Raw genomic sequence first — 27,376 nt, forward strand, 5'->3', positions numbered from 1 at the left:
ATAATATAATATAATATAATATAATATAATATAATATAATATAATATAATATAATATAATATAATATAACATAACATAACATAACATAACATAACATAACATAACATAATATAATATAATATAATATAATATAATATAATATAATCAGATAATAGTCTGATCTGAGTAGAAATATTTTTTTCTGTTCCTGATTAATCATAGCAGTAATTATAGGTCAATATTTTATCATCAGGGATTTTTAAGGGAATCTGTTTAGACTAATTTGAAAATACCCTTTCTGACAGCTTTCAACAAATTCTTCTTCTCTTTGAAACCTGATTTTCTTATTAACTGAAACGTCATTGTACTAAACATACATGGTATTAAATCTAGCGACAAACCATCTTTTGTGCTGCTAAACTCTAGTGTATGGAATATTTTAATGTGTTCTATTTATCAGTAACTAAAACGAGAAACTTTTCTCACTTTTTCCACTTATTTTATGTATTCATATTACAACTTAAATATAGCCAGAGGGCTTAACATAACTTACTTTTGGTCTGATAGTTGGACTGACTGTGCCATCCAGATACTAAAATCATGACTGTAAGATTGAGTGTCATACATTGCTATAAAGAGGGATAATGTATTGAAATGAATAAATAAGTGACAATAAATTTAAAATCATGTCAGCATTTCCTTTTAGTTAAAATTAATTTAAGAGATTTATCACTCATTTGAATGACCGGTGTTTGAATTACATTGACTGCCTTTGGAAAGATATTTTACTGGCAGGTTGAGTAGCAGCTAAGAATTTATCAAGTTTGTTTTGTAACTGATATAGTTGAGCTCTTATGAGATTTGTTTAAAGATGAATCACTGAAATGCCTGCAAGAAAGCATTAAACAAGTGTGTGACCAAATTTTAGTGCCTAAATGGTAAAGTAATATATTGAATTCCTGGTTCAGATTCTGTGGTGGATAAATTAATTATTTAGCTTTTTGCTTCATTTTATCCTTCTCCAAAGATGATTTATGCTGCAGCTGCAGCGTAGCAGTCACATTCCCACACATCCCTAAGGGTGGTGGCAGTGAGACTCTTGGTGGTTTTTAGCTTCATTTATTTTAAATAGGACTCTGGAGATAGTTAAGTGAGCAAGAATTATCATCGGTGTTTCTTTCACAGATTGATAACAGTGAGGTACCCTAGTGTTAAATTGTGGAAAAGGATACAAATTTCGATCAGTAATTCTAAACAAGTCTGCTCAAGCAGACAAGAAACTAACGAATTGGTTAGTGGATGACATGGCTTCTTTGAGTGTGAATGCAGGTCTCTATCGTGTTTCCTAGCTACATTTTCCGGTTAAGCTGCACCCGGCTGGGACAGTGGGCCATTGGTTATGTGACTGGGGACGGCAACATCCTGCAGACCATACCTCATAACAAGCCCCTATTCCAGGCCCTGATTGATGGCAGCAGGGAAGGCTTGTAAGTATGATACGGTTCTTTCAACTTGCAAATTTGAAAACTAGAGACTGCCTAAGCACAGGACAGATAGTAAGGCTATCTCACTTTGTGGTTTACCTTAAGACTAAGAAATAGACCTCTTTTATTCATGCCTAAGCTGTCATTTTATGGCACCATAATTATATAGAGCAGACAGATTCTAGCATCAAAAAAAATGCTGAAACATAAAAGTACTTTTAAAATATGTGTATATGCTGTTTCTACTTCAGAGTAATTCATAGCTCTTAATTCATGAAAAGCTAAATTGAGTGCTACTTTTTGTTCTGGATACTAGATTTTTTTATTCTTTTAATCTTCTACCTCTCTATTTTCCTTTTTATTTGTAGGTCTTTTTATTCATCTTAACAAAGAGTCCAGATTCTGGAATTATATGTTAATAGCTAACCTCAGTTCAAGCCAACCTGTTGTTAATTTGTTGCTATAAGTTTTCTTCCTACAATGTCTCCAGCCCCAAATGCTGGACAACCTGTCAGGCCCTCCCAGCCAGTACACACTGCTCTTTTGAGTTTTAGAAATTTACTATTTTCTTTACCCTCTCCTTGTATTCTTAGTGTCACTATACCACTCTGCCCCTTTCTTTCACTCTTTCTTTTGGTCAGCAACACAGATTCATGTGACCCGGCTTAAAGGAAGGGTTGTGAAGGACTGTTGGGAGCCTTGCAGGAGATAATCCACCAGCATAGATAGATAGTGAGTGATTTAGATACTACCTTTTCTACAGAAATTACTAAACAGCGAAAATGAACAAGGCAGAGGAAGAAAGGAAGAAACAAGGTTTTCAAACATAGAAGGAAGAAAATGAATTCAATGTGAGGGAAATTAATTCTTTTGTTAGTATTTGATTATTTTCTTTGGCTGTTTGATACTGGTCCTCAAGTGTATTTTTCATACTGTCCTTTAAACTCACTCTGTAGGCCAAGCTGACCTTTACCTCTCCATCTTCCTGCCTCAACCTCTGGAGTGCTGCATTACAGGGATTCTGGTGTACACCTTCCTGCCCCATCAAGAACGGATTATTGTTATTTTTCAGGACGCACAGCTTTGAGAAATTAGTTATATGGGAAATGTCTGACAGGTTGTAGTACCGAATATACATTTCTCTTTTGATCTCCAGATCATCACAAATTTGCATGCTTTCATGCTTTACTTCTAGTACATTAAAGATTTCTATGTGAACCTTTTGATTTACCCTTATATGTGCTTTTTTTAAACTTGTAAAGAAGATACAGGTTGTCAAAACTGCATAGACCGATGTGAGTGGTTTTGATTTTTGTTTTGTTTGTTGGTTAGTTCGTTGTTTTTTTGTTTTTCTTTTGTATTTTGTGCCTTCTGTTTCTCAAAAGCCAACCGAAAACATAAGTAACAACTAGGACTTTTTCTTGAAGGATAATAAACGCTCTGAATTCCTAAGCCAGTCCACTTTCAATATGTGTATGCACACACAGAAACACATATGCACCAAGAGCTATCTCTATTGGCTGTTTAAATATAACCCCCACAGTCGATTTGGATGAATTAAACATAATTTTAATTTTGGAGGATTGTTTTGAACTAAAGGATGGCATCAAAGAGAGATGTTTTCTTTTGCAGTTGAAGCAATGCTGTGACAATGATGACAAGTGTATGCTGGTAGTAGCTAAGATGCCACTTTTCCTCAGTGGTGGGGGCAGGAACCTATGTGGCATTCTGGGTATACTGAGAAGCAAGTCACTGAGATGCCTCTGATGGGTTAGATAGAGCCTTGTTGGTTTTCTTTGGCATCTTCATTTGCATTTCTGCAATTTTCCAAGTTGGACTTCTCCCTAGAATCTGTATGTAGTTTGATGAGTTGAGTATTGAATAATAATACTTTTAATAGCAGTTTCATGATTTGAGAAGAAAGATACCCAATTTTGTTTATTATTCCCAGGTTAATATTGTAAGAATTATTTGTCCTATAGTGACACTAAATTCATATCAGATGAGTCCATTCCTTTTCTTACTAAGTCAATGAAAACTTACACCAATCTGTCTTTTACTATGTGAGACTATTCTGTCCTATAATTCCAGTTTTCTCTTTGTCTAGCATAATTTTCTAATATTGCTTACTATAATGTTTGTAGCTACTTCACCGAAAGATTTTTAATGTTTGAAAAATTTTAAAAAGAGTTTTAAGGTTTTTCTTTTTTCATCAAAACATTTTCTAGACTTTCATCGAAATAGTTGCTACTCCATATTTTAAAATTTTTATTAAGCTTTATAATATAGGAAAAAAATTCAACAATATTTTAATCACTTTTATTGAACTAGTTATACCAGCAATAACATTACAGTCATGTTTTATTAAAAATGACATTTAATGACAATAAACTAGATGTTTTAACAAGGAGATCCCTTATTATAACTTTAGCTCAGTGTTCAATTCTTAGAAGAAAGCCTTGTATCTGCAAGTATGTCTGTGTGAATTTACTGAAATCAATAAAATATGGAATTATTATATTTTCCAGTTTTTAGTACATATTTTACAGTGTGCTCATTTGGTCATTGTGTGCATGTATGCATATTAGTGGGAGTGGACATGGGTAGAGAAAAAGACTGGGAGACTGGGAAAAGACACCAGACACATGAAAAAGCTTTATTATTTAGAACATAGTTATGGCTTAATTATGTTTTTTCTCTCCATGTGATCTCAACATGACATAAATATGATGCAGTTATGATGCTTCCCATAAAGTATATAGCAACTGCAAGTAGAAATATATTCATGTGGCTTTAGAATAGGACATAACTTATTACTAAATTAACTTTTTTTTAATCTGTGAAATGTTTTTTCTTCTTTTTTCTATATATATATATGTATATATATATATTTTTTTAATTTAAGTTACATCCTAGTTGTACCCCATCCCTCCTCCCCTCCCAGTCTCACCCTTCCTCTGATTCCTACCCCCCTTGCATATTCTTGAGAAAAGGGGATCTCCCTTTCTAATTCACCTCAGCTCATCAAGTTGCATCAGGACTGAGCATATCCTCTTCCCCTATGGCCTGGCAAGGCAGTCCTACCAAGAGGAAGTAACTTTATGAGGAATATATTGCTAACAGGTTTTTATTGAAATTGATTATATTCATTTATGTTAGGCATTTCTTATGGTGCAAACAGTGCAAGAATATGTTGTTGATTTACAGAAAAAGGACAATAAAACATGAGGCTAAAGATAGAATCTGCTTAGACTTACTTGCAGTAAAGCCTCATATTTAAAATAATAATGTTTCAGGTCAGATGAAAGGGGAGGAGGTCCTCCCCAATCAGTGGACTTGGAAAGGGGCATGGGAGGAGATGAGGGAGAGAGGGAGGGTTTGGGAGGGAATAAGGGAGTGGGATACAGCTGGGATACAGTTAATAAAATGTAACTAATAAAAAAGAAAAATTAAAAAAATAAAATAATATAATATTTTTTTGTTTAAATTCAGTTATCTTTATCCTGATGGGCGAAGTTATAACCCTGATTTAACCGGATTATGTGAACCTACACCTCATGATCATATAAAAGTTACACAGGTAAGAATGATTTTTGGAACTATAATTTATGCATATCTATACTACCTCAGAAATAAATCTGAACCTCTACCACATTGTGTTCAAAAGTACAAGTTTTTAACATGATAACACCAGGAATTCTGCAACTAAAAAGAAATTTGATGATCTCTGAAATAAGTTTCTTGTTGTTAATAGTAATTCTTGCAATCTAATATTGACATTTATCTAGCGGTAGATAAATCAGGATGTAGGTACATAGATGTAAGGAGAGAAATGCATGAAAAGCAAAATGGATAAGAAATGATCATTTTTGTGTTAAGGTTTTTAAAGTCAAATACATAATTGAAGAGCACTGAAAATAATAATTATAATTTTATAAATCCAGTTTGACAGTCTCAGGGACTCTGAGAACATGATAAACTCTTTACATAAATTTTGGTAAAGCAAGAATCTAAGTGAAAACATCTTTTGGTAGCAAACGGCACGTGTATGCTTCTTTCCTGTGCACCGGAGGATCTACACACCGCCATGTTCAGTGTTCGCTGCAGTGTTTTCACAAAGCCACACATTACAAAATACTGAAATGTTCGATAGTGGACTGAATCACCTATAGCTGCTCACAGTGGTTGTGCTACGTGAAAAAACAGCAGGTTGGGAGCCCTGTGTACTCATTGGGAATTCCCGCAGCTTGTCCTGTACATGTCTCTGTTGACTGAGAACTTACGTGTGTAACATTTCACCTTTAAAACTTACATTGTATAAGTCCACTTTTTAAAAACGAGCTGCCATGTATGAATATACGATTGTGAATTCCCAAAGATGCCATACTGGAAACATGCTTAACTGAAGAATTATTGAGGAATTGAAGAGAGCATGAAGGGAAGACTTGAACACAGTTTTGCCAAGTTGATTTTATAACAGTTTATATTTTAAATATGTTCGTACTTTGATAAATAGTAAAAGTCAAAGGTGGTAAGAAAATGTCTATTGGCTTCAATGTCCAGAATATTGATATACTGAAGTTTGAGGGACACTCATCATGTATATGTATTGTTTATGGAAGGCATTTAAAATTTAATATATGTCTGCTACATAACATATATTTTCTAATATGTATAAAGGGGTATTAATAAGAGATCATTCCTCTTTCTGGATCCACTTTCAGAAAATGAAAATTGGGCTGAAGATGACCTCAGTTGGCAAACACCTTCATAACATGTTTGAGCTTGTTACTTTGGACCCTAATACTACAAAAATAAGTCAATGAAGCTATGCAGAAATCTGCAAGAACAGTGTGGTCCCTTCAGGTTCACATAGAACAGTCTTACCGTTAGAGTACAACAGATTGCCTACACTTGACTTGCGCATGTTATAGCTGCAGACTGACTTGAGCAAGTTCATGGGTGATCTCAGTGCTCAGGATCCTCAACCGCCTCTAACTTATTTTGATAATAATTCTTTTCCACCTTGTTTTCTTTCCTTGTCCTTGTTTAGTTTATTAAATATCAGACAAATATCCTAGTGGATGAGATGTATAGATGTCCATTTATATATGTGTGTTTATCTACACACAAATAAAATCTTTGCAGTGTTTTAGTAGTCACATAATAAAAATCAGCATTTATTTTTTCTACTCATGCACTGGTATTTTGTTTGCATTTCTTCACTAAAATATGACTTAATTTTTACAAACTCATAAAAAAATCTTGAATATTTTTTTTTTTACATTTACTAGTCTGCGTTTTCTTTTTCTTTATCACGCAGAAAATTTCAGTATTTGTTCCCTGAGGTTCACTGTGTAAAACGTTCTATGCTTGACTAAGCCAGTTCTTAGTTGTTAAGACAATTACTTTTCATGTACTTTAGAGTTGAAGACTTTTGAATTTGGGAGAAGTAACTGAAACTCAGTGTGACTGATCAGTGTTTTTCTTCACTGCATGCCATGCATGTGCTTCTGTACTACAACAAGTATGGCAGCATGCCTGGAGAAGAAGGGAATGTTGCTTATCCTTCACCTCAGATTTCTAAACATGTCAAATAAGTAAAGTGTGATATCCAGAACACACTTGCTTAGTTTGATAATGAGGTAGAATTAGTGTATGACATTTACCAAAAAAAAAAAAGGAAGGAAGGAAGGAAGAAAGGAAAAAAAGAGAAGAGTATGTCATTAATATTGTCATTCTGAAACTGTAGGTATTGTCTGTAGCTAGTGAAGCATGTCCTTTCTTAAGTAACCCAGAGATTAAGAAAACAAAAAACAAAAAACAAAAAAAACCCATAAAACTGATGCCAAGATCTCAGATGTCCAAAACATTGATTTTGTAGACCAAATCATGAATATCAATTTAAAATGTTCTCTTAAATGGTAACATAATTCTGACAAGTTCAAGTGTGGGACACAGCCTGTAAGTCACTGTCCTTGAGTGAGTTCCATGTTAATACTTCACTCTAGAAAACCACTAACCATCGGCCCTGCTTCCCTGTGTTGTAGGAGCAGTATGAACTGTACTGTGAAATGGGCTCCACCTTCCAGCTCTGTAAGATTTGTGCGGAGAACGACAAAGATGTCAAGATTGAGCCTTGTGGGCATCTCATGTGCACCTCGTGCCTTACCGCGTGGCAGGTAGGTCCGCGCTCTCTGCGGCAGCACAGGCGCTTCTCTGTGTCCTAATCACACTCACCCTCTCAGGTTTCTACTTCTCAATCACTCAGGGAGTAATGCTTACAACTGTTTTAACTAAAATAGTAATTTCTTTTAAAGCTTATTATTTTGAGTGTATAGAAATTGACATTTCTGCTATGTTTTGTATTTTGTTTCTTTCACGTGTGTAACTTAAGTTCCTGCTGATTCCAAGTGGTACTGCATCTGTCATGCCATTTATTTCAGGATGGCACAGATATTAATTTACCAGGTGAACACGTTTAGTCTAACATAGACTGTGTTCCTGGGAAGATTTTGAAGCATGGTAAACTGCAGCAGAGAAATCTGCTGCTGCTGCTGACAATCAGATTTCTTTTCTCCTGAGCCCTGGTTCATGTCTCACACATGTATATGACTGCTTTTGTGAGACCAAAACAGGGGATTTAGGGAAGCATGTCCCTGAAGCAGTTTCTACCCAAACAGCCAGTTTTCAACTTTGAGAAACTCAATCAACGATTAGCATCCTTCCTGTTTGTGGTTAGGACAGCACTAAACACAAAGTGGCTTAATGCTTTAGAATAAGGACACAGAAAAAGCTGCTTTCCCCCAATGACTCGTTTGTAGGTCTTTAACTTATATTCCAGTTTTGACTGTTTGAGAGAAGGTTTTGATCAGGCCGTCCTGCAGTTCACTACTTAATGTAGCCTGTTGTAAGTAGCGATATGTCGATTAATTTGGAAAGCAAAGCATTTTAAACCTGCCCTTCTCTTTCCAACTCCAGGCTTCTGACATGAGGGAAAATGGGACGGTTGGTGTATGAAAAGAGACAAAGTGTCTCAGAGGCTGATAGTACCTGTTGAGCTCATGGATTGACAATAAATGTAATAACGTTCACAATTTCATAGTTTTTAAAAGACCCTTTCCTCCCCGCAGAGACTTTAGAAATGGGATAGAGAACAGGGAAGAACTAGGAATAAATAGAGTTTTTTTAGGTTTTCCTAGTCCTCTGTGAGCTCGTAGGCCTCATTGTCACCACAGTAAATTCGACCAGCATCCCCTTGCCTGACTCCTTCAATATGCTTTTGGTTTTATGTTACCTTAGGTTTCCCTCACACCTTTGCCCTAACTTTCTGCAACCTTTTCATTTTGGTGATGAATCTGCACAGCACAGGGAATTTCTGGAGGAAGGAAGGGACTTGGTGCAGCATCAGCAAGAATCATTCCCAGCAGATGGGGACTGGATGGTTGTTTCTGTTAACAGTAATCATTCTGTGCACTTGGCAAGGCCTTCTTGAAAACGACTTGCGATAAATTTTCATATGCTGGTGGAAGTCAGATCCATCCAATCCTTAGGGCATTTCAGACGCACTGGTACAAAGTGTTGTTGACCTTTCACCTTCCCACTGACCGTCTGTGAAGGGGTATTCAAAACTGCTTCACCTGACACGCATTCAGGAACCACAGGACGAATATTGAACTAAGGAGAAGCCAAGTTGAATCTCTTCCCATGCTGTAGTGACTTGATCATTCTACCTAGGATTATGGTCCCACGTGTTCCTGACAGAAAATACTCCCCCCCCCCACTTTAAAGAATGCATAAATTTAGGCTAGTGCACACCTGGGCCCCCTGCCCCAGTCCTGAAAAATGCAGTGTGACCATGTCATGCATTATGGGAGTTCACGTTTGATCTAGTGCTGTACTTGCTATCAGCAAAGGAGTCGGATTAACCTACTTCCATTGGCTTGACCCAAATGAAAGCTATTGTTTAATGTGACTTACGAGTGCCAGATATAGTGTAGCCCAAGGTCGGTTTTCAAATGTATGCCTGAATGTAAAACAAGAGAAGGTGCGTTAATTCTGTATATTTTTAAAAGGACTGCTTATCTTTTTGTTTGTTTGTTTCAGTTTTCTGTAAAGCTCTGTTTCAGTGTGTGGTGTAAAGGGCCATGGGATTATTTCCAGCTTCTTCCTCCTGTATTGTTAATGCTCTGCCTTTTACATCACCGCAGCTTTTCTGTATATTGCTGAACATTCTCCACAGGGTGTGTGTAGTTCCTCTTTCTTTCTGGTAATCAGTTCCCGGATGCCTTGCACATATTTTCATATTGGTGTTAGTGACCTTATGTGTAGATGTGTCCAGTAGTATTCATAAATTAGTAGCCTTTGCTGTTTCTCAGTGTTACTTTTAGAAATTGAGGAAGTACATACATGATCGAGCACTGCAAACAGTGTTTGGGGAAACTAGTAGAAGTGATATGAGAAAATACTAGTAATTAATCATTTATTAAGTGACATTTTAAAAAAGTAACTATTTCAAAGGTGTTCATGAAGTTGAAAGGAGTCCCATTAAATTACACTTACACTACTAGTGAGTACTGTTATCCTAAGCTGAGTGTCGGATTTGACATCTACACCAAGGAAAAATAGGCGAAATTTGATCTCAGTATTAATCTTGATACCTCCTCACAAATTAGTGTTTTAACAAATATTCCGGTTCAATTTATATGATTCTATGAGCTTTTTCCTAATTATATTGTAAATATTTACATATGTACCCATTTATCATCTAGACTATGGATTGCTGATGTACCTGTATGTAGGTGGTGACTTGATATGTGATTTTCTGGTCAGATGCCATGAAGGAAAGCGTGAGGGTATGAGATTATTCTTAAGTGGACAGTACTGCAATCATCTCTGGATAGCCTCATGGAGTTCTTGTCCTAGAGTGTTCTTCCTGAGAAGACACTGATCTTACAGAGACCTTTGCCTGCACTCTCCCTATAAGTGAGTCTTAAAACTTGCACCACGGATCCATGTGTTCTGTGCTGTGGCCAGTGAGCCTCCTGATTTAACCCTGTGCTAGCTGGACTGCTGGCACTGACAGGCACGGCACCTAGTTTCTACTTACTGTGTTCTCCCAAGAATTACTCGCAGGTGCCTGATGTATGTTTTCCTCGTTCTTAAATAACTTGTCGAGGCTTTCAATTTCTAAAGTGACAGTCTGGAATCGCTGAGTCTGAGTGGGGTCTCACTAGTGAAAATGTATCAACTTAATACTGGGCGTTTCTACTCTGGTGTGGAGCACACGTTCTTTTACACGCAGTTGTCACATGGTGTGCTCTTGCTGACCAGGAGGTCTGTGCCGCGCTCTCTCCAGTTAGTGCACCAACAGCAGTACTTTGTGATCCTTTAAACATGTTACTGAAAATGGCTGTCCTAGTAAGAACAAGTCTTACAAAGTTAGTTCAACTAAAACGGAGTTGAAAACATTCAGCAACAACTTCCTATCTAGACCCTCAGTTGGAGGCTCACTGGACTCAGCTAACTGTATGCACATAAACAGAACACAGCCATCAGAACATTTCTTGCCTTCTGTAATGTATTGTCAAACTTTGGATCTAAAGTTACAGATTTACTTGAAATTTCCCAAGTGTTGGAGTTCTGTGCTGAAGGGCAGGTTGTAGCAAAAAGCAGATGTCTCTGTCTTTTTGCTTTGCCTGTGTTCCAAAAAGATATACTACAGTCATTTTTTTTTCTTTTTCCTTTAAAGCTGTTGGTTTTATTTCATGGGATTGTCCATTTTTCCTGCCAGAGAAAAAGTTAAGCTTTTCAGGTAAATCATGCACAGCAAAAATCTATTGTTGTGGTTGCCGTACAACAGTTCTTTGATAGAAGCCGGCCTGGACACACCAGCATTTGCTCCCCATGCCATCAAGCCTGTTCTGTTTACTGTTACTTTAAAAAGTATATCTTCTGTGCAGGGGTCTTAGGTTATCTCCATGCATAGTCCTTGGTTGGAGTATCAGTCTCAGGAAAGACCCCTGTGCTCAGATTTTTTGGTTCTGTTGCTCTCCTTGTAGAGTTCCTGTCCTCTCCAGATCTTAATGTAGCCCATGGCAGTTCAATATCCAAGTGGGTTCCATTGTAATAGGAACAGAGACTGTCTCTGACATGAACTGATTGGCCTGCTCTTTAATCACCTCCCCCTGAGGGGGAAGCAGCATTACCAGGCCACAGAAGAAGACACTGCAGCCACTCCTGATGAGACCTAATTGACTAGGATCAGAAGGAAGGAAAAGAAGACCTCCCCTATCAGTGGACTTGGGGAGGGGCATGCATGCAGAAGGTTGAGGAATGGAGGGATTGGGATGGGAGGAGGGAGGGAACCACAGGGGCTATACAAAGTGAATAAAGTATAATTAATAAAGAATTAAAATAAAATAAAAAGAACGTAAAAAAAAAAAAGAGTATCTCTTGAACAGCTGGCTTCTCTCCAGCCATCTCTGAGCTAGAAGAAAGTTCAGATATAATTTTACTCTAAAATCACTTCTGGATGTTTTAAAGATGGGATTATTTCCAATAACTACCTGAAACGAGTATCTACTTTTCCTGCAGGTTTAATTATGGACATTAGACAGTTTCCTTTTATCTTTCTGTTCTTTGGTTGGGTGTGCTGATATGAAAATGATTTTAGGGAAATGTATGCCTGCTAAGAAGTTAGGATGAATCAGTCAGAGACCAACAGGGAACACTGAACCTGGATGGTAAATCATAATCTGTTCAAGAAAGTACATTTTTTGCAAGTCCTCCTTCACCCAAATTGTCTTTCACTTGATACCCTATTTTGGTTTAATTCAAATCATTAGAGACTTTAATTTGATGTAATTAATAGCAAACCCAACAAAGGCACAGTAGTGGTAGCTGTACAGACTGTCAGCACTTGCTCATTAATTGCTATCATAATGGCCTGTTAGTCATACCCCCAAAGAGGTGTCAGATTTTTTTTTCAGTTTTTGAAACATCTGTGTTATTTAATAAATTGAGTAACCATAGAAGAGTTTGCACAGCGTATCGAATAAGTTAAATAATCAGCTTCCCCTACCCTGTGAGGTTGTTTACCCCAGGTGCTGCTTCTCTGTCCCACTCTTGGTCAGTAAAGCTTGCAGGCTCTCCTTCACATGTCAGTAAGACGCCAAGGACACCGGCATCTGCACAGCCCTCAGTCCCTTTGTGCACAGTCTGTAAAACACCAGTGCAGTGCAGCAGGCCCGCAGCATGTAAAGTAGCCGGGAAAGTAACGTGTTTTTACAGAGTCTGCTAAATGACTTCTGAGCTTTCAGGTGACACAGACACCAACCTCGGTTTAACTCTCGAAAATAAAAATGACTATCGCTGCCAATGCTAGGCCGCTATATTTTGAATTACTGCCAAGAGCTTTAATTTAATTAAAAGAAAAATGAACTTCTCTTGTTTTGTTTTTCCTATATTTTTATTCAGATACTTTTTAAGAAAAGACTTAGCAGTGAATACATGCAAATATAGGAAGATGGCTTTAAGACCACATGATTAAAGAGAACTTTGTAGGGAGGGGCAAGAATTAAACTCACTACTTTTGTCTTAGTAAGAAAAACTTATTATTCTGATTTCTTTTAAAAGCAATATTCAAATTTCTACCCTTACTGAAAATTTTTAGCAAAAAGTAAAATGTTTGCCTTCAAGATTGTTTACAATGGATAATTTTTTCCTTGACTTCTGTTGTATTTCTTTTGAATTAGGCTGGTAGGACGAAATGGAGCTTCTCATTCCTTGGAGGAGTACTAAAAGAATTGTGAGTTTTGTCCAGAAATATTGTAGGGACAGTCTGAGTCAGAGCACTGGAGCAGGCATGACTAGGATTACAGAGGCCTGAGAGAAGGACCCGAGCAAGGCAGAGGGTGTAAATCAGAGGAAACTGTGAGGAGCCTGACCTGTGCTTTCACCCTGCTGAGTGAGGCAGGGTTCCTCTTACTGAGCCCTGCTGAGTACTCCAGTTGAGCAGTCCTGCCAGAGAGCTGTCTGGCCACTTTTCCTCTCTCTGCTTCCCATTTTGTCACAGAAGTGCTGGGATTACAGATAAGTGCACTTCTCTGTATCAAACTGTGTCTGTTCCAGGTCTACAGGCTTCAAGGAAAGTGCCTTTACCTGCTGAACCACCTCACCCATCTCAGAGAAAATAAAATCTTAGAGAACAAATACTGGAGACTGACTGAGACTACCAACTAAATAGAGGATTCTCACCATATCACAATATCCAGATTGTAACAAACACTTTGGAAACATTATTAGTTGACACTAAAACTCTAATGTGGCTCATTGTTTTTGAAGATGTATTTTTATTTTATGTGTATGAATGGTTTGCCTGCAGGTATGTCTATGTGCCACACAGACATACAACTGGTACCTGTGGAAAGCAGAAAAGGACACTGGATCCTCCAAAAGTAGAGTTACAAGTAGGGGTGAACCACCATGTGGGTGCTAGGAACTGAACCCTGGTTCTCTGCAAGAACAACAAATGCTCTTAATCTCAGAGACATTTCTGTTACCTCATGAGTCTTTCTGGTTTTTTTTGTTTGTTTGTTTGTTTGTTTAAAAATTGAATTAAGTTAAATGCCTTCTGACTATAAGCTTAGGGACAACGTGACTGATACTCTAGATACTCCAGTGTTTCTCAACCTTCCTAATGCTGGGACCCTTGAATAGTTCGTCATGTTGTAGTGACCACTAACCATAAAATTATTTCGATGCTTCTTCATAACTGTGATTTTGCTACTGTTAGGAATTGTTGCATAAATATCTGATATGCCGGGTATCTGTTCTGCGACTCCCAAAGGGGTTGCAGCCCGCCAGTTTGAGAACCACTGCTGTAGATTTAAGCGTCAGGCTGTAGGATGAATACGCTTGCTGTCAGGCCACTGAATGCTGTGATTGCTGCAATGAGCTGTCACCCTCCTGGGAATTCATTGACTGTCGTCGCCTCTTTTATGTTGAAACTTGCAATGTGAGCATAACAGCTTGGCAAAAATGTTTCCTGTCAGTAAATAATCAGAAGTTCATGTGAAACTTTACCTAGACCATGACCTGAGACTGAGAAATTCCCGTATTACAGTAAAGTGTTAGAATGAAATGATTAGGCTCTGGAAACGGGCCTCTTTGCCTTGATTCCCTGTGCAGTTGCCTAACTAAGTGTGGCATTCATCAGTCTGGGTAAACCCTAGATTTTCTTGCTGAGAAAATCAGAATGGAGACTGTGACTATATGCTGGGACAAATGAGTTAATATCAGATAAATGGTTTATAAAAGCTCCTTGATAGTACCGAATAGCAGACTTCCCTTTTTCTAGCTATGGTTAAGCAGTGTATACTAATGATTTTGTACCTTCAAAATCATCTTCATTTCTGTTTCTTTTTTTCTTTATTAATTACACTTTACTCACTTTGTATCCCTCCCCCGTGGTTCCCTCCCTCCTCCCATCCCAAGCCCTCCCTTCCTCCACCCTCTGCATGCATGCCCCTCCCCAAGTCCACTGATAGGGGAGGACTTCTTTTCCTTCCTTCTGATCCTAGTCAATTAAGTCTCATCAGGAGTGGCTGCAGTGTCTTCTTCTGTGGCCTGGTAATGCTGCTTCTGAGACTGCTATTCCAACCAAGGACTATACATGGAGATAACCTAAGACCCCTGCACAGATATAGCCCATGCCAGTTCAGTATCCAAGTGGGTTCCATTGTAATAGGAACAGGGACTGTCTCTGACATGAACTGATTGGCCTGCTCTTTAACATCTTCATTTCTGGAAAAGATGGAATTCTTCCAGGACTAAGTTTTCTTTCCGTTGCTGCTACATTCCCTCGGTGCTCACATTTGCTTGGTTTTGAAAATATTTTACTTGCAAGTGGAATTTGTACAGTATTTTGTTAAACTTTCTACTAGTTAACCTCACTTAACCATTAGTCATTATGATCAAACGGTGCCCTTTAAGTGGTGCATTGTTTCATTATATTTTGCAAATAAGAGGCAGTTAACTGTCCAGGGCATGGTGGTTATAGAAGCCCAGTCATGCTCTCATTCAGAATGCCTTGGAGCATTTTGTGATTTACTGTACATTCTCTAGATCTTCCACATCAAAGGTGTAAGATTTTAAGTCACCAATGTCTTCCCCCTCATCCATTTTAAAATACCAAAACAGAGGGTCTCTTTTACATTGGAGCATTTTTTTCTTTATTTCCTCTTTTACATACTCTCAATACAAAATTATTATTAAAGCCTTTGTAATGTGGAAATGTTTAATAAAGATGTGACCTAGTCTTAAATCTGTTGATTTTGATAAAATTATTCCATAAAGCCATCATTAATGAAGGTCTTTGTGGTAAATTCAAACTACATAAAATATAGAAAGATGTTATATATTACAAATAACTAATAGGGATAAAACACTTAGATACATTCACTGAGACACATGAAAAAAATTTGAAATGTGCTCTAAAATGAGACCCCTATGAATATTCTTATATCCTGGGGCCTACCATATGTATAGTGTTTGTGAGAAGAATGATCAGCTGTGGGCTCGGTAGGTGTCTTGGTGGGTAAGTGTTTTTACACGAGCTTGAAGAACTGAATTTGGCCTCCTAGCACTCCTGTAGCCTGGTACATGTCTGCAACACCATGACTGTGGGAAGGGGAAGGATCAGGGACAGGACTTGCAGATCAGAAAGTGTACCAAAATGGTGAGGTCCAGTCTCACTGAGAGACTCTATGTCCACAACTAAGGTGAAAGGCAATAAAGGAAGACAGCCAACATGGACTTCTGGCTTGTATACACCTCGCTCTAGGAACACACATATACCACTCTAAAGAAAGTGATTGGGTGTTAGTCAATGTGTGTCTCAATGATTCTGAAAGCATATAAGTTGTATGTGTAATGCTTATCTTAAGATGTCTAAGAGAAAATGTGTGTCCCTGAGCAATATAGAAAATGTTAGTATGTGCAATGACTGATGGGTGAATCTGGAAACAGCTGGGACTTGCAGTGTTCTCTTGGGCACTCATATAAGAGGGTTTACAATAAAACAGATTTGTTTTCTCATTAATTTTTCCGTATTTTGTATCACTGGAAATTCGTTGATGTTACCTAAAGCTATGCTTATGTATAGTAATTCTTAGTGTTAATGGGTGGTATGTAAATCTGAATTACTGTGCCATGAGTATATTACATAACTAATATTTAGGTAGCTGTAGTTTTCACTGTTAACTTCTCAGGCCTTTAATTTTGAAGTATTTCTACATTTGGGAAGTGAAAGCTACTGACTCAATTAGTCTAGAAGGAATCTTAAATACTTCCTCTTAGCATTCACAAATTGTAAACATTTTAAGGACTAAGAGCAGAATTATTTATTGTTCTTTCATCTCCAATAACATGTGTTCTGTGATCTTGACTTAAGTGTATGGTGACAGGAACATTATTTTAATTATTGATGCACAATCCTGATGAGTTATATGTCTATTCTAGACATTCTTCATCTGTATTCAGTCAACCATATGACAGAAACTAGGGCAGAGGAACCAAAGTAGCATTTGAAAATTTATGCTTATGTCTCATTTGCATATGACAGTAGTTAAGTTAAAGAAACAGAGTGATGGCTGAAGTTATCCCAGTGTATTTCAGCCAGTGTGAACTGTTTGTCAATCAAAATGGAAACAGTGTAGCTGTTTCTATTTAACATCCATAAAATATGCACATGTTCAGGTCACTTACTGGTAATAACTAAATGAAAGGGGTCACTTACTGGTAATTCTTTCCCACTTATGAGTAATGTGAACTACCAACAACAGGTCACACTGATCGGAAAATAATTTTTGAGATACCTACTCTCACATCTTCTAATCTTGCACACAAAAATAGTTTTCACAAAACTAAACTGCCAGGTAGGAAGGTTAGCAGACGTACTTAAGTAATTCAGAAGAACCATGTCCAGCCTTTCTCTTGTTATCAGGATGCCGTTGTCAATGGCCTCTTCCTCTTTCCAAAGAAAAGACAGTCAGTCTTAGGAGAAAAGACGTAGTGTAAATTCAGACCATCCTTAGGCAGAGCTGTATGTAGGTAGACCTGGGAGTGAGAGTATAATGAAAGCTATTATACCTTCCAGTCGCTATACCAACAAATGATAGGGCTTTGTGATTCAATTTGAATAAATTCTTTTTAGTTTCAGTAGTTGCACTTTGATCTTTATGTGATTTCTTGTGTTTGGGTATCCATACTAAAATATATGTGTTGAATTTGTATAAAATGTAGAATGCACTACAAAATGATTGACAAGTGGGAGACCTGAAGGCACAGAGGAAACAGACTAGGCATGAGTTGGTTGTTCAAGTTGGGCAGTGCATATACATGGGTTCATTATACTCTGTATTTTAATTTGCTACAATAATTTTTAAATTCTATTATAAATAAAATGTCCACATAGGACTCAGAAATCTTCTTTCCATTCATTTGCCACACATTTTTTGTTACAGAGAGCGTGAGTTTTTGTTTTTTTTTTTTGTTGTTGTTTTTTAGCTCACACATGAAAAGCTACCTTTTTTGAATGACTCAATGTAATGTAGATCTATACAGAAATGCCAATACAGACACACAGTACAGATTTTAACCTTTATAGTAAGGAGATTTCATCCTGATGATAATATGAGTTGACTGTTCCCTTAAATTTCGGGTTCTTTTTCTCAAATCAAAATAAGAAGGTTTAGATTTCTTTAAGGTTTCTCAGTGTTAAAAATACCAAAGTAAGATTACCGAAAATGGAAGAATTCAGTCTTGTTTTTATTGTGTGTGAAATTATGGGTCACAAAGCATTTATGTCCATCAGTTCTGAACATGGCTGGTATATATGCACTCTCTCTCTCTTTCTCTCTCTCTCTCTTTCTTCTCTTCTCTCTCTCCCTCTCTCCCTCTTTTTCATCCCCTCCCTATCTCTCTCTTCTAAAGATAGATAGATAGATAGATAGATAGATAGATAGATAGATAGATAGATGATTTTACTATTCCAAAGTTTTTTTTTTAATTGTGTTAAAACATATAAATAAGGGGATGTTGCAGTTTCTTTTCATTAAGTAATCCAATGACCTTTTTTCCTTTCCTTTTTGATATTACATATTGCAAAAAAGGTATTTAGTTTGTAAGTCCAAGAAAAGTTAAAGGAAAATATAGGCCAGTGGTATCTGCTTCAAAGTAGACTGGTGTCTGGTGTCTGTTCAGTGAGAGAAGAGGAAGAGAATTTTTCAATACTTTTAAACCCACAGTGTTGAAGGCAGGTGAACAATGTGCCAAGTGGGTACAATACAACAGGCCTGAGTTAAATACTGGATCGCTTCTGTATATTTGGCTGCAAAATAAGACTAATTTATCATGTTTGTTCCTTCACCTTTTGACTTTTGGAAATGTAATACTAAATTGATTGTATAATACAAACTTCCAAGGTGCTGAAATGTCTTCTACCTCCTGTCTCTAGAAGGCAGGTAAGAGAACATCTCATTTTGTCTGCTCCCCATTGTGAATTTTTAATACTCTCAGAACTTAAGAGACATGAATTTGGAAAGCTCAACAATACCTCTAGCGATCACTAATAAATACATTTCTAGCCCAGAAGTATTTGAACAAATCTTTTGAAGCCTCTAATTTGAAAGCTGGGTTGGGAGATAATTCATATACAGTGTTAGATTCCATATGAAAAAAAATCAAGACAATAGGCTCTGCAATAGTCAGCTTGCCACTGATGAGGGAAAACTTTCTAAGATAAATCCACTTAAGGAATGAACACTTCATTTTGGCTCATGGCTTTGGAGGGTTCAGGCTGTGGTTTGTTGGCTTCAATGCTTTGGGCCAGTGATAAAGCAAAGCTGTTCACTTGTTGCCGTCTAGAAAGCAGAGAGAAGGATTGGAATCGGACAGTGTTCTAACTACACCTTCCTGGGTACACCGAGTATGCCTCAGTGTCCTCCACTGAGCCTCATGTCGCAAAGGTGACACTGTACACTGGTTACTGAGCCTTCAATGCGTGAGCCTTTTAGGGGATATGTGAGATGTAGACCATACAGCTTTCAGCGTAGATGGTTACTGCTCAAGTCTATTCTATTTTCCCAACTCATTCCTTATTAATCAAGATTTAACAAACTCTACTGGATTTCAGGAGAAATATTTACCCACAGTTAATATGCACAAGAACTTTTCCAAAGTAGATTTCAAATAGGTTGCTTTGATTATTATTTATTATTGCTTTAGTCATTTTTAATTTTGCCAAGATGTTCTTTTTATAGAATATTTAATTAGCCTTGTTATTTTGAAGAGGGACATAATTCATTTTTCAGTATCTGAAGACTGAAAAGCCTTGTTCATTAGAATTACAAATGAATGCTTGTGAAAATTAAGTTAAGCTCCTTTAGCAGTTCAAGCTTTTTTTTTTTTTTAAGGAATTTTACATTTTGGTAAATTTAATGCCAAGGTTGTCTGAAAACCTCTTTGACTCTTTGACTCAACTGCTTCATCAAGACATCTCACCCGTGATCCACAAACTCGTTAAACATTTCGTAGATGTACAACCTTGAGACTTCTCTGGATTATTTTGAACTAGTCAGTGTGTTTTCTTTGTTTAGGAGTCCGATGGCCAAGGCTGCCCCTTCTGCCGCTGTGAGATAAAAGGAACTGAGCCCATCATTGTGGACCCCTTTGATCCCAGAGACGAAGGCTCCAGGTGCTGCAGCATCATTGACCCTTTCAGCATGCCCATGCTTGACTTGGATGACGATGATGATCGAGAGGAGACCTTGATGATGAACAGACTGGCAAGTGTTCGAAAGGTAAACCAGAATACAAGGTTTAGGGAGCAGTGTGGAAAGTTGGCAAAGACTGTAAGAGCCAGAGGACTGTGGATCTTCTCCTCCTTCTGTAATCTCAGAAGCTACACCCATAAAGTCTCTCCAGCATGACTGCCTAAATATCAGCTGAACAAGGACAACAATAAATATACCAGAGTGAACAGGGGAAAGACTGTGAAGCCACAACCCTACACAAATAACTAAAGACGGCTAAGGAATGCTAAGAGTGGGAGAAACAGTCTTTCCCAGGAAAAGCTCACCAATAGTTTATCCAATAGCAAATAGTCAGCCCTGGAAACATGCATACAAGTAACATTATACAGACTGAGTAGGTCATATTTAGAAGAGTGTGTGTTTGTGTGTGTGTGTGCATCTAACAACAATTAGTAAGAAAAGAGGCCATGACTGTGAAAATGAGCAAGACAGGGATTCTGGAAAGGTTTGGAGGGAGAAAAGGGGGGATTGTGAGATTATATATTCTCAAAAAAAAGAAAAAAAATTAAACTCTAAAAGCAGCATTGATCAGCTAATGAAATGATAGATCAATTAAGGTAGTCTGTTGTAAATTAAAAATACAATGGGTGTTGGGCTTTATTTTGTCTATTATTAGGCCTATTATTATCATGGTAGTATTAACTAACACACTATCACAAATAATAAGACATAGACACCTGTGAGATTTTATAATTGCCTTATTTACCTTGGGTTAGGCAGATATTTTCCTTACACTGTCTCAATATCCTCACCATCCATCCATCTTCCAGCCACCATTCAATGCCATCTGCCTTAATCCTCCTCATCTGGTCTACCTTCCATACATAATCCCATGATACTTGCCCATGGGCCTTTCCATGCCATTACTGGAGTCCTTTTTCCTCGACCATATCGGTTTTTTTTTTCTCCATACTAACCCATCATCATCCCTCATTCCATCCCTCTTCTGATCAATCTGCCCCTTGATTCTCATGATTTTCTCATCCTCAAAAGCTGGGGACCCTTAGCCATGCCTACCTCATTCTGTCCTACCCAGGTATAGGCCATTTAATGAACCAATCACACATAATGTTTTAAGCAGGTATACACAAACAAGGATGGGTGTATCAGACGGGCAGTAACCAGATCTTTAGCACTAGTAATTAGCATTAGGCCCAACCTCCAACAGTAACCCCCTGATTTTTAAACGTCATGAGAGGCAGGTGAGAACATTTGTATAGAATTAAACATCCAAGAATGGGCTTAACAAATATGAAGAAAAAATGAAGAAAGGAAGTTCTTTTGTTTGAAATGGTAAGATTGTACTTGATGAACATTTTTGTTACACTTAGAAGTGTCCAGCATATTTATTTTCTTAAAAGGAATGATATCCTGGTGGTCAGTTTACAAGAAGTCCCATAAAATTCATCTCTGAGAATGTACTTTAATTTGATGCTTTCTTGTTAATTTAGAAAAACTGACCTTATGAACCAAGAGTGGGTGCTACTGAACCTCGGTGTTTACTTCACAAAAGAATTGGCATCCCAGTTGAATAGTTTAGAAACCAGAAATGGTGGATAGATCTCAGACTGCTATTTGTATAGCCATGTGCATGGAATTTGTATTACATTGAGAAATTTTATGCTGTGGAAGTGAGAAGTGGGATTGATTGGTCTGGGAGCATCTGTCCATGAGGGAACCATCTCTCTCCTGGCTCCTGAAGACATGACTAATCAGCCACAATACTCATCCCTCTGGAATTCAGCTACAATTGGCCTACAAGCTTTCCAACATCACCTTAAGGAGACCCATTTGCCACTGTGGTGGAGTGGTGCTCGCGGCATCATTTCACATTATTCACAGTGAGCACTTATTGCTGTATAGTAAGAAAATAATTGGTGCAGAGTCCAGAGGAGGCTGTTTTTATTCTGTTGAAAGGAAACTTGCATTTTCTCTGTCCGAGTTCCATGCTGGCCTCATGCATCTCATTATCAATTCTACGTATAAGACTTTACATATGAAGGTTGATATGGCCATTGTTACTACTCTCACATTCAGCTTTGGGCTGGTGATGTTAGTTCTTCAAACTATTAGATTTATGTAAGTTCCATTAGCTAAATCAGAGACTGTTGCTTATTTCATCTTTCAGTGATGACTGCTGTTGAGTGTTATCTTGTTTTGTTTTAACTACATGATCTCTTTGACCCAAGAGAAAGTTATTATTCCTCAGTAACTCTAAATGATGAATAAGGAAGAAAGAAGCCTCAAAGAGAATTAAGATTTGAGTGTTTAAGCAACTAAAATTCTGCCTTCAGGAAGAAGGGGCGAAGTACCAGCTCTATTACAGGACAGAACTAGAATTTTCTTAAGTGTATTACTTAACACTCCTCCCATTTGGCTTCCTCTGGTAAAGCAGGACAGCAACAGCAGTTTGCTACGTTAACTGTTGAAAGGCTCAAATGAGATCACAAATGTCAAATGCTAACACATTGTCAGGTCAGCGAGACCACAAATACTGGTCTTTTATTGCCCATATTAATTGAAATTAAGAATGCCCCATGACACACTTTATGATTTGAATTAGGAGAAATCATGGCACCTTGTACATGTAAAAAGAGCTACATTAGCACACCAGAGATGATGTTTGCTCCATCGAGAGGACATCTGAATCCTAGCTCACTGTTCTGCCAGTCTGGCCATATCTCATGTCCTGTGAGACACATTCAAAAAACGAGAAGAAAGATGCAACATGGCAGTGAGGGTAAAGTAGTGAGTGCTTGTAACATTGCCTTTGTTGAGTGATGACACTTTTCCCCTTGAAGTAGCAATTCATGTATCAGGTGGAATGTACTGAGGTGATAATGAAGCACTTATGCAGTCACTTTGATTCCTATCTCTTGATCTTCAAAGCCTAAAATATGTCTCACCTGGCCCTTTCAGAAAGCTTGTTGGCCCAAGAATAGGATTCAGGGTGAATTTAAACTATTTATTGACTGCCTGCATAAGCTGGGATGGCAGGAAAGTATTTGAGAAACACAACAGCTGGAGAGGTTCAGCAGACCTCTCTGCAGTAAAGCTTTCTAGCCAGGAAGAAGGCATTACTGCCTTCCTGACTAAATCAGCTTTTTTCCAGTATTCCAAGGGGAGATTAGGGCTTTAGCTCCAAGAATAATTCTCTGGAGAACTCTGCCTACCTTGCTACATAGAGAAGGAAAAATCAAACAAAAACATTTGTCCTATATCAGCTTGTCAATAGCCGCAGTCCAAGTCTGCTTCCCCTGAATTAAAGTGAAGCTGGGGCCTCTTCTTTTATGACTTCAGTGACACAAACTGAGAGCAGAGTGTACAAGGTGAGGGGACAGGTCTGTTTCCTCCTTCTACAGCCTTTCCTGATTTGCTACCTCTGGAACCCTGTGAGGTGTCTGTTGGAAAAATTAGAGATTTTCACAGTAATCCTCTGTGTTAACCCCAAGAGGACAGTCTCTGGCTTTCATAGCTTGTGTCTCTTAATAAGTCTGTGTGACCTTCAGTGCTCCGTTCTTCTACAGAAGTCAGATACTTTTAAAATGCAATTACATTACAGTTATTTGGTTTTAATTCGATAGCATGATTTACTTAAAAGTCACTTACGTCTACTGATGGATCTCTAGTCAGCTAAGCAGATCATGACTTTTGTATTATTTCACTAACCTCTGCTATTTAACTTTGAACATATTCTACACTCTGGTATGGATACAAGCATAAGTTCTTCCTGAATAACTGGAAAAATCACTGTAAGATCATGTTTCTATCGCTGTTTTTATACATACAGCCATTGTGTTAAGTTATCATAAAGGACTATGGATTCCTGAAACCAGTCCACACCTACTGTTCCTGTCACCAAGACATACTCAGTAACTGTTTCAAGTAAACCAGTAGCTCCATGTGCATCTGCTGCCTGGGGCAGTTACCTGATCAAATGTCTTTTGTTTTACTCTCCATATAATGTTTTAAGGAGAGTAGATTTTATCCAATGAGGAGTTTGAAAACAAATAATCAACAAAGACTGCTAACTTTGACACCAACCCACTCTTCATGCGTGTTCTTCCTGTTTTATAATCACCACTGACTCATTTTCTATTCTCTTATTTTTAAAATGCCCCGTTTTCCCAACTCAAGAGTGACTATCAATCACCGCACAGCAGAAAGGTTCAATTTTTATCTTTCATTTCAATTGCTCATCTATCTCTCCTTTCATGAACTGGCTGATGACTGTTTTCTGCAATCGTTCTTGTCTGTCTTAAGCTTTTTGCCTTCGTTAAATTAATAATCCTTCCATCATTACATAGAGAACTGAGCTGATTGTATTTTCCTGTTACCATGGAGATTTCCCACATCTGGTATTTGTAAGTTGTATGTACAGATTATTTCCTTAGCATTCTTTAAGAAGTTAAATATATTTAGTTATGTGATTTTTTTCCAATAAGCAGAAAGAGCCCAAAATTCTGTAAAACACTGAGTTGGTTGCTTTCCTAGATAGAAGGTATTTTATTATTTAACTGGAAGGTGTTTTAAGGTTTTGCCCAAATCTGTCATTACTTGAATTTCTGAACTGTCAGATTTTCCAAGTAATTGGGTCTGTATGTTGTGAACCTAGGAATTTGTACAGGTGTGATGGGTGAGAATGTCACAAATCTGCTCTGTCATCAGGGAAAATAAGATACCCATTCCTATTCAGATAGCTTCTTAGTATTGGAAAATAAAACAGTAAATTCTTAACAGCGTATTAGCAATTATCTTGAGTGGAATACATTGATCACCAAATATGTAAAATATCTGAGAAGAATTAATAAATTATATATAAATAAAATAATTGATGGGCTCAGCTTGTAAGTCAACTTGAATTAATTCTGTAGCGTTAAGCATTATATTTTTTAAAAATAAAAAAACAAAGCAACAACAAAACAGCTTTTATTATACTACTGTCTGGTACAGTGCTTGTCTAGCATGCATGAGGTCCGATGTTCAATCCGAACGCCACAACAAATAATGTAAAATAAAATATTAGTAAGTGGCTGAGTGTATCAGGAGAAAAACAGCTATGAGCAAAGGTTAGACATTTTTCTGATCTTTTAAAGCATTTTCCTACTGTTGTCTCATCAATTGAATGTCAGTATCACTTAATATTCATGTGTTGTTTCCCTACTGCCTTACCTCATAGTGATAAGATGTGAAAACAGTTCTGAATTTCCTGATCCTCAGGAAGGCATCTCTCTGTCCAGCTCCTGGGTTTTCACAGTAGATTAGGAAGCGCTCAGCCTCTAAGTATTCAGTGAGACTCGAGTACATGTTGGAGCCATAATGATAAAACTGGCTACTGACGTGAAAATCAAGGTGTAGAACAGACCTCCAGAGGCAAAATATGACTTTACCTGAGGCATCCTGGGTCACTTAGAAATATCAAGAGACATTTGTGGTAACAAAGGGTGTGGATGCTGCTGGCACTGAGTGGGCTAGTCAGTGGTCCCCTGCCAACAAATGAGATGGTCCCACCTCTCCTGCTGCAGTCCACAGGCACAATAATGGATGCTAATGGGCCATTCTCACACGCTCCATGTCAGACATTTAATTGTCTGATTGCCTAAAGCTCTCCATGCAGAGCAGTAGCAGTGTTCCTATTCATAGACAACAAACCCCCCAGCCATCATGTGACCTATGTCATTTTAGGTGACCTGGCAAGCATTATTGTACTTTGCTCCAAAATTATTTGAATTTATAGCATAATAGGAAAAGCACACGTTTAAACTCTTACACTCAAACTTGAGTCTGTGTGGACTAAAAGAATATCAACTTCCTGGGGCCAAGACTATTCCTTCTCCTCATTTTCAGGGACTTCTGGTATTTCTGACCACTTTGAGCAAGGTTTTCTGCTGAATGTCCTGCTAACACTGTTCTTAACTCAGCTGCGCTGGATCATGCTGAGTCACACTGCCTCATGTCCGGCTTTACTATATAACCAGTGTATATATATATATATATATATATATATATATATATATGCACAGTATATAACATTGATCAGGTTCAATGGCTTAAAACTAGAAAAGTCAGTAGAATGGTGTCAATGCATGGCAAATGCTAAGCATCAGTTGTTGGATTAGAATATTGCTTAGAGTACTCCTTAGAATATTGCTGTCCTTCTGAGAATTAAATATTAATATCCTGAGATGTCTACAAGCTTTATTAGAATTACTACTCATCATCTTAAGATCTAATTATATTGAATTAGCAAAAAAAACTGCTTGTGTTCTGTAGTATCTTATTACCTACATGGTAATACTGCATTATTCCTTTAGTACATGACTACATTAAAATAATTTACTAGTGAAGCCTGTTTCATGTTTTAAAACTCAGAGAAAATGTGAAGCTGCCAAGCTGTTAGCCTAAATACTCTTCTAAGGATTAAGGAATTTAGGGAAGCATGTGCTACTCTGATTTTCTGTATTGGAAGTACATTTAAAAATAAAGAATTCTTTGCATTAGGGAGGAGAGCCACAGTCTCCAAATAGTAATTGCTTGTTCTTTGTAAAACCCTACCTGATACAGGGAGAAATAGGGGTTTCCTGCGAAAGCATTTTTCCACTGACTGAAATTCATTCCTTTAATTCCCAGAGTGTTCTTGCTTCTCAGCCATTCCTGTGGAACTATTTCTGAGTCACATGTCACCCTTCCCTGCCTGCTCAAAATTGCTTATGCAGCTGAGTGAACCAAAGGGCATATGAAGCCACCACACTCAACACAACCTATTTCTAGAAATTTACATTCTGCGACAGGAGTTAAGGATGCATTTCAGGAAGAGGGGGGGTGACAAATTTAAATTAAAATCATACACATACTTGCATCAAGTTGTGAAATTCACAGCAATGTTTCAGGTAAAAGGTAAAACTTCAAAGAAATTTAAAGATTGTAGCAGCTGTTCATACACCAGCTATTCATGCCCCTCTACTAGAGGCACTGGAAAGAGAGCCAGGTCACATTGCATGCGAAGCGGAGTTTATTACTTTAATAGAGATGTGCCCT

The 27,376-nt window shown here is 37.6% G+C and overlaps 1 protein-coding gene across 1 annotated transcript in view; it reads left to right on the forward strand.

Annotated features, from left to right (window-relative positions):
• The window catches only part of Cblb (Cbl proto-oncogene B), a 201,183-nt gene that overhangs the window by 119,540 nt on the left and 54,267 nt on the right, over window positions 1–27,376 (forward strand). The window contains exons 7-10 of the mRNA XM_055593944.1: window positions 1,329–1,466; window positions 4,956–5,043; window positions 7,514–7,645; window positions 20,123–20,326. Of these exons, the coding sequence (XP_055449919.1) occupies window positions 1,329–1,466; window positions 4,956–5,043; window positions 7,514–7,645; window positions 20,123–20,326 (562 nt within the window). The remainder of the gene's footprint in view (window positions 1–1,328; window positions 1,467–4,955; window positions 5,044–7,513; window positions 7,646–20,122; window positions 20,327–27,376) is intronic.

This window comes from Psammomys obesus, unplaced genomic scaffold, assembly GCF_907164565.1.
Source record: "Psammomys obesus unplaced genomic scaffold, mPsaObe1.curated_primary_1811, whole genome shotgun sequence".
Classification (NCBI taxonomy): Eukaryota; Metazoa; Chordata; class Mammalia; order Rodentia; family Muridae; genus Psammomys; species Psammomys obesus.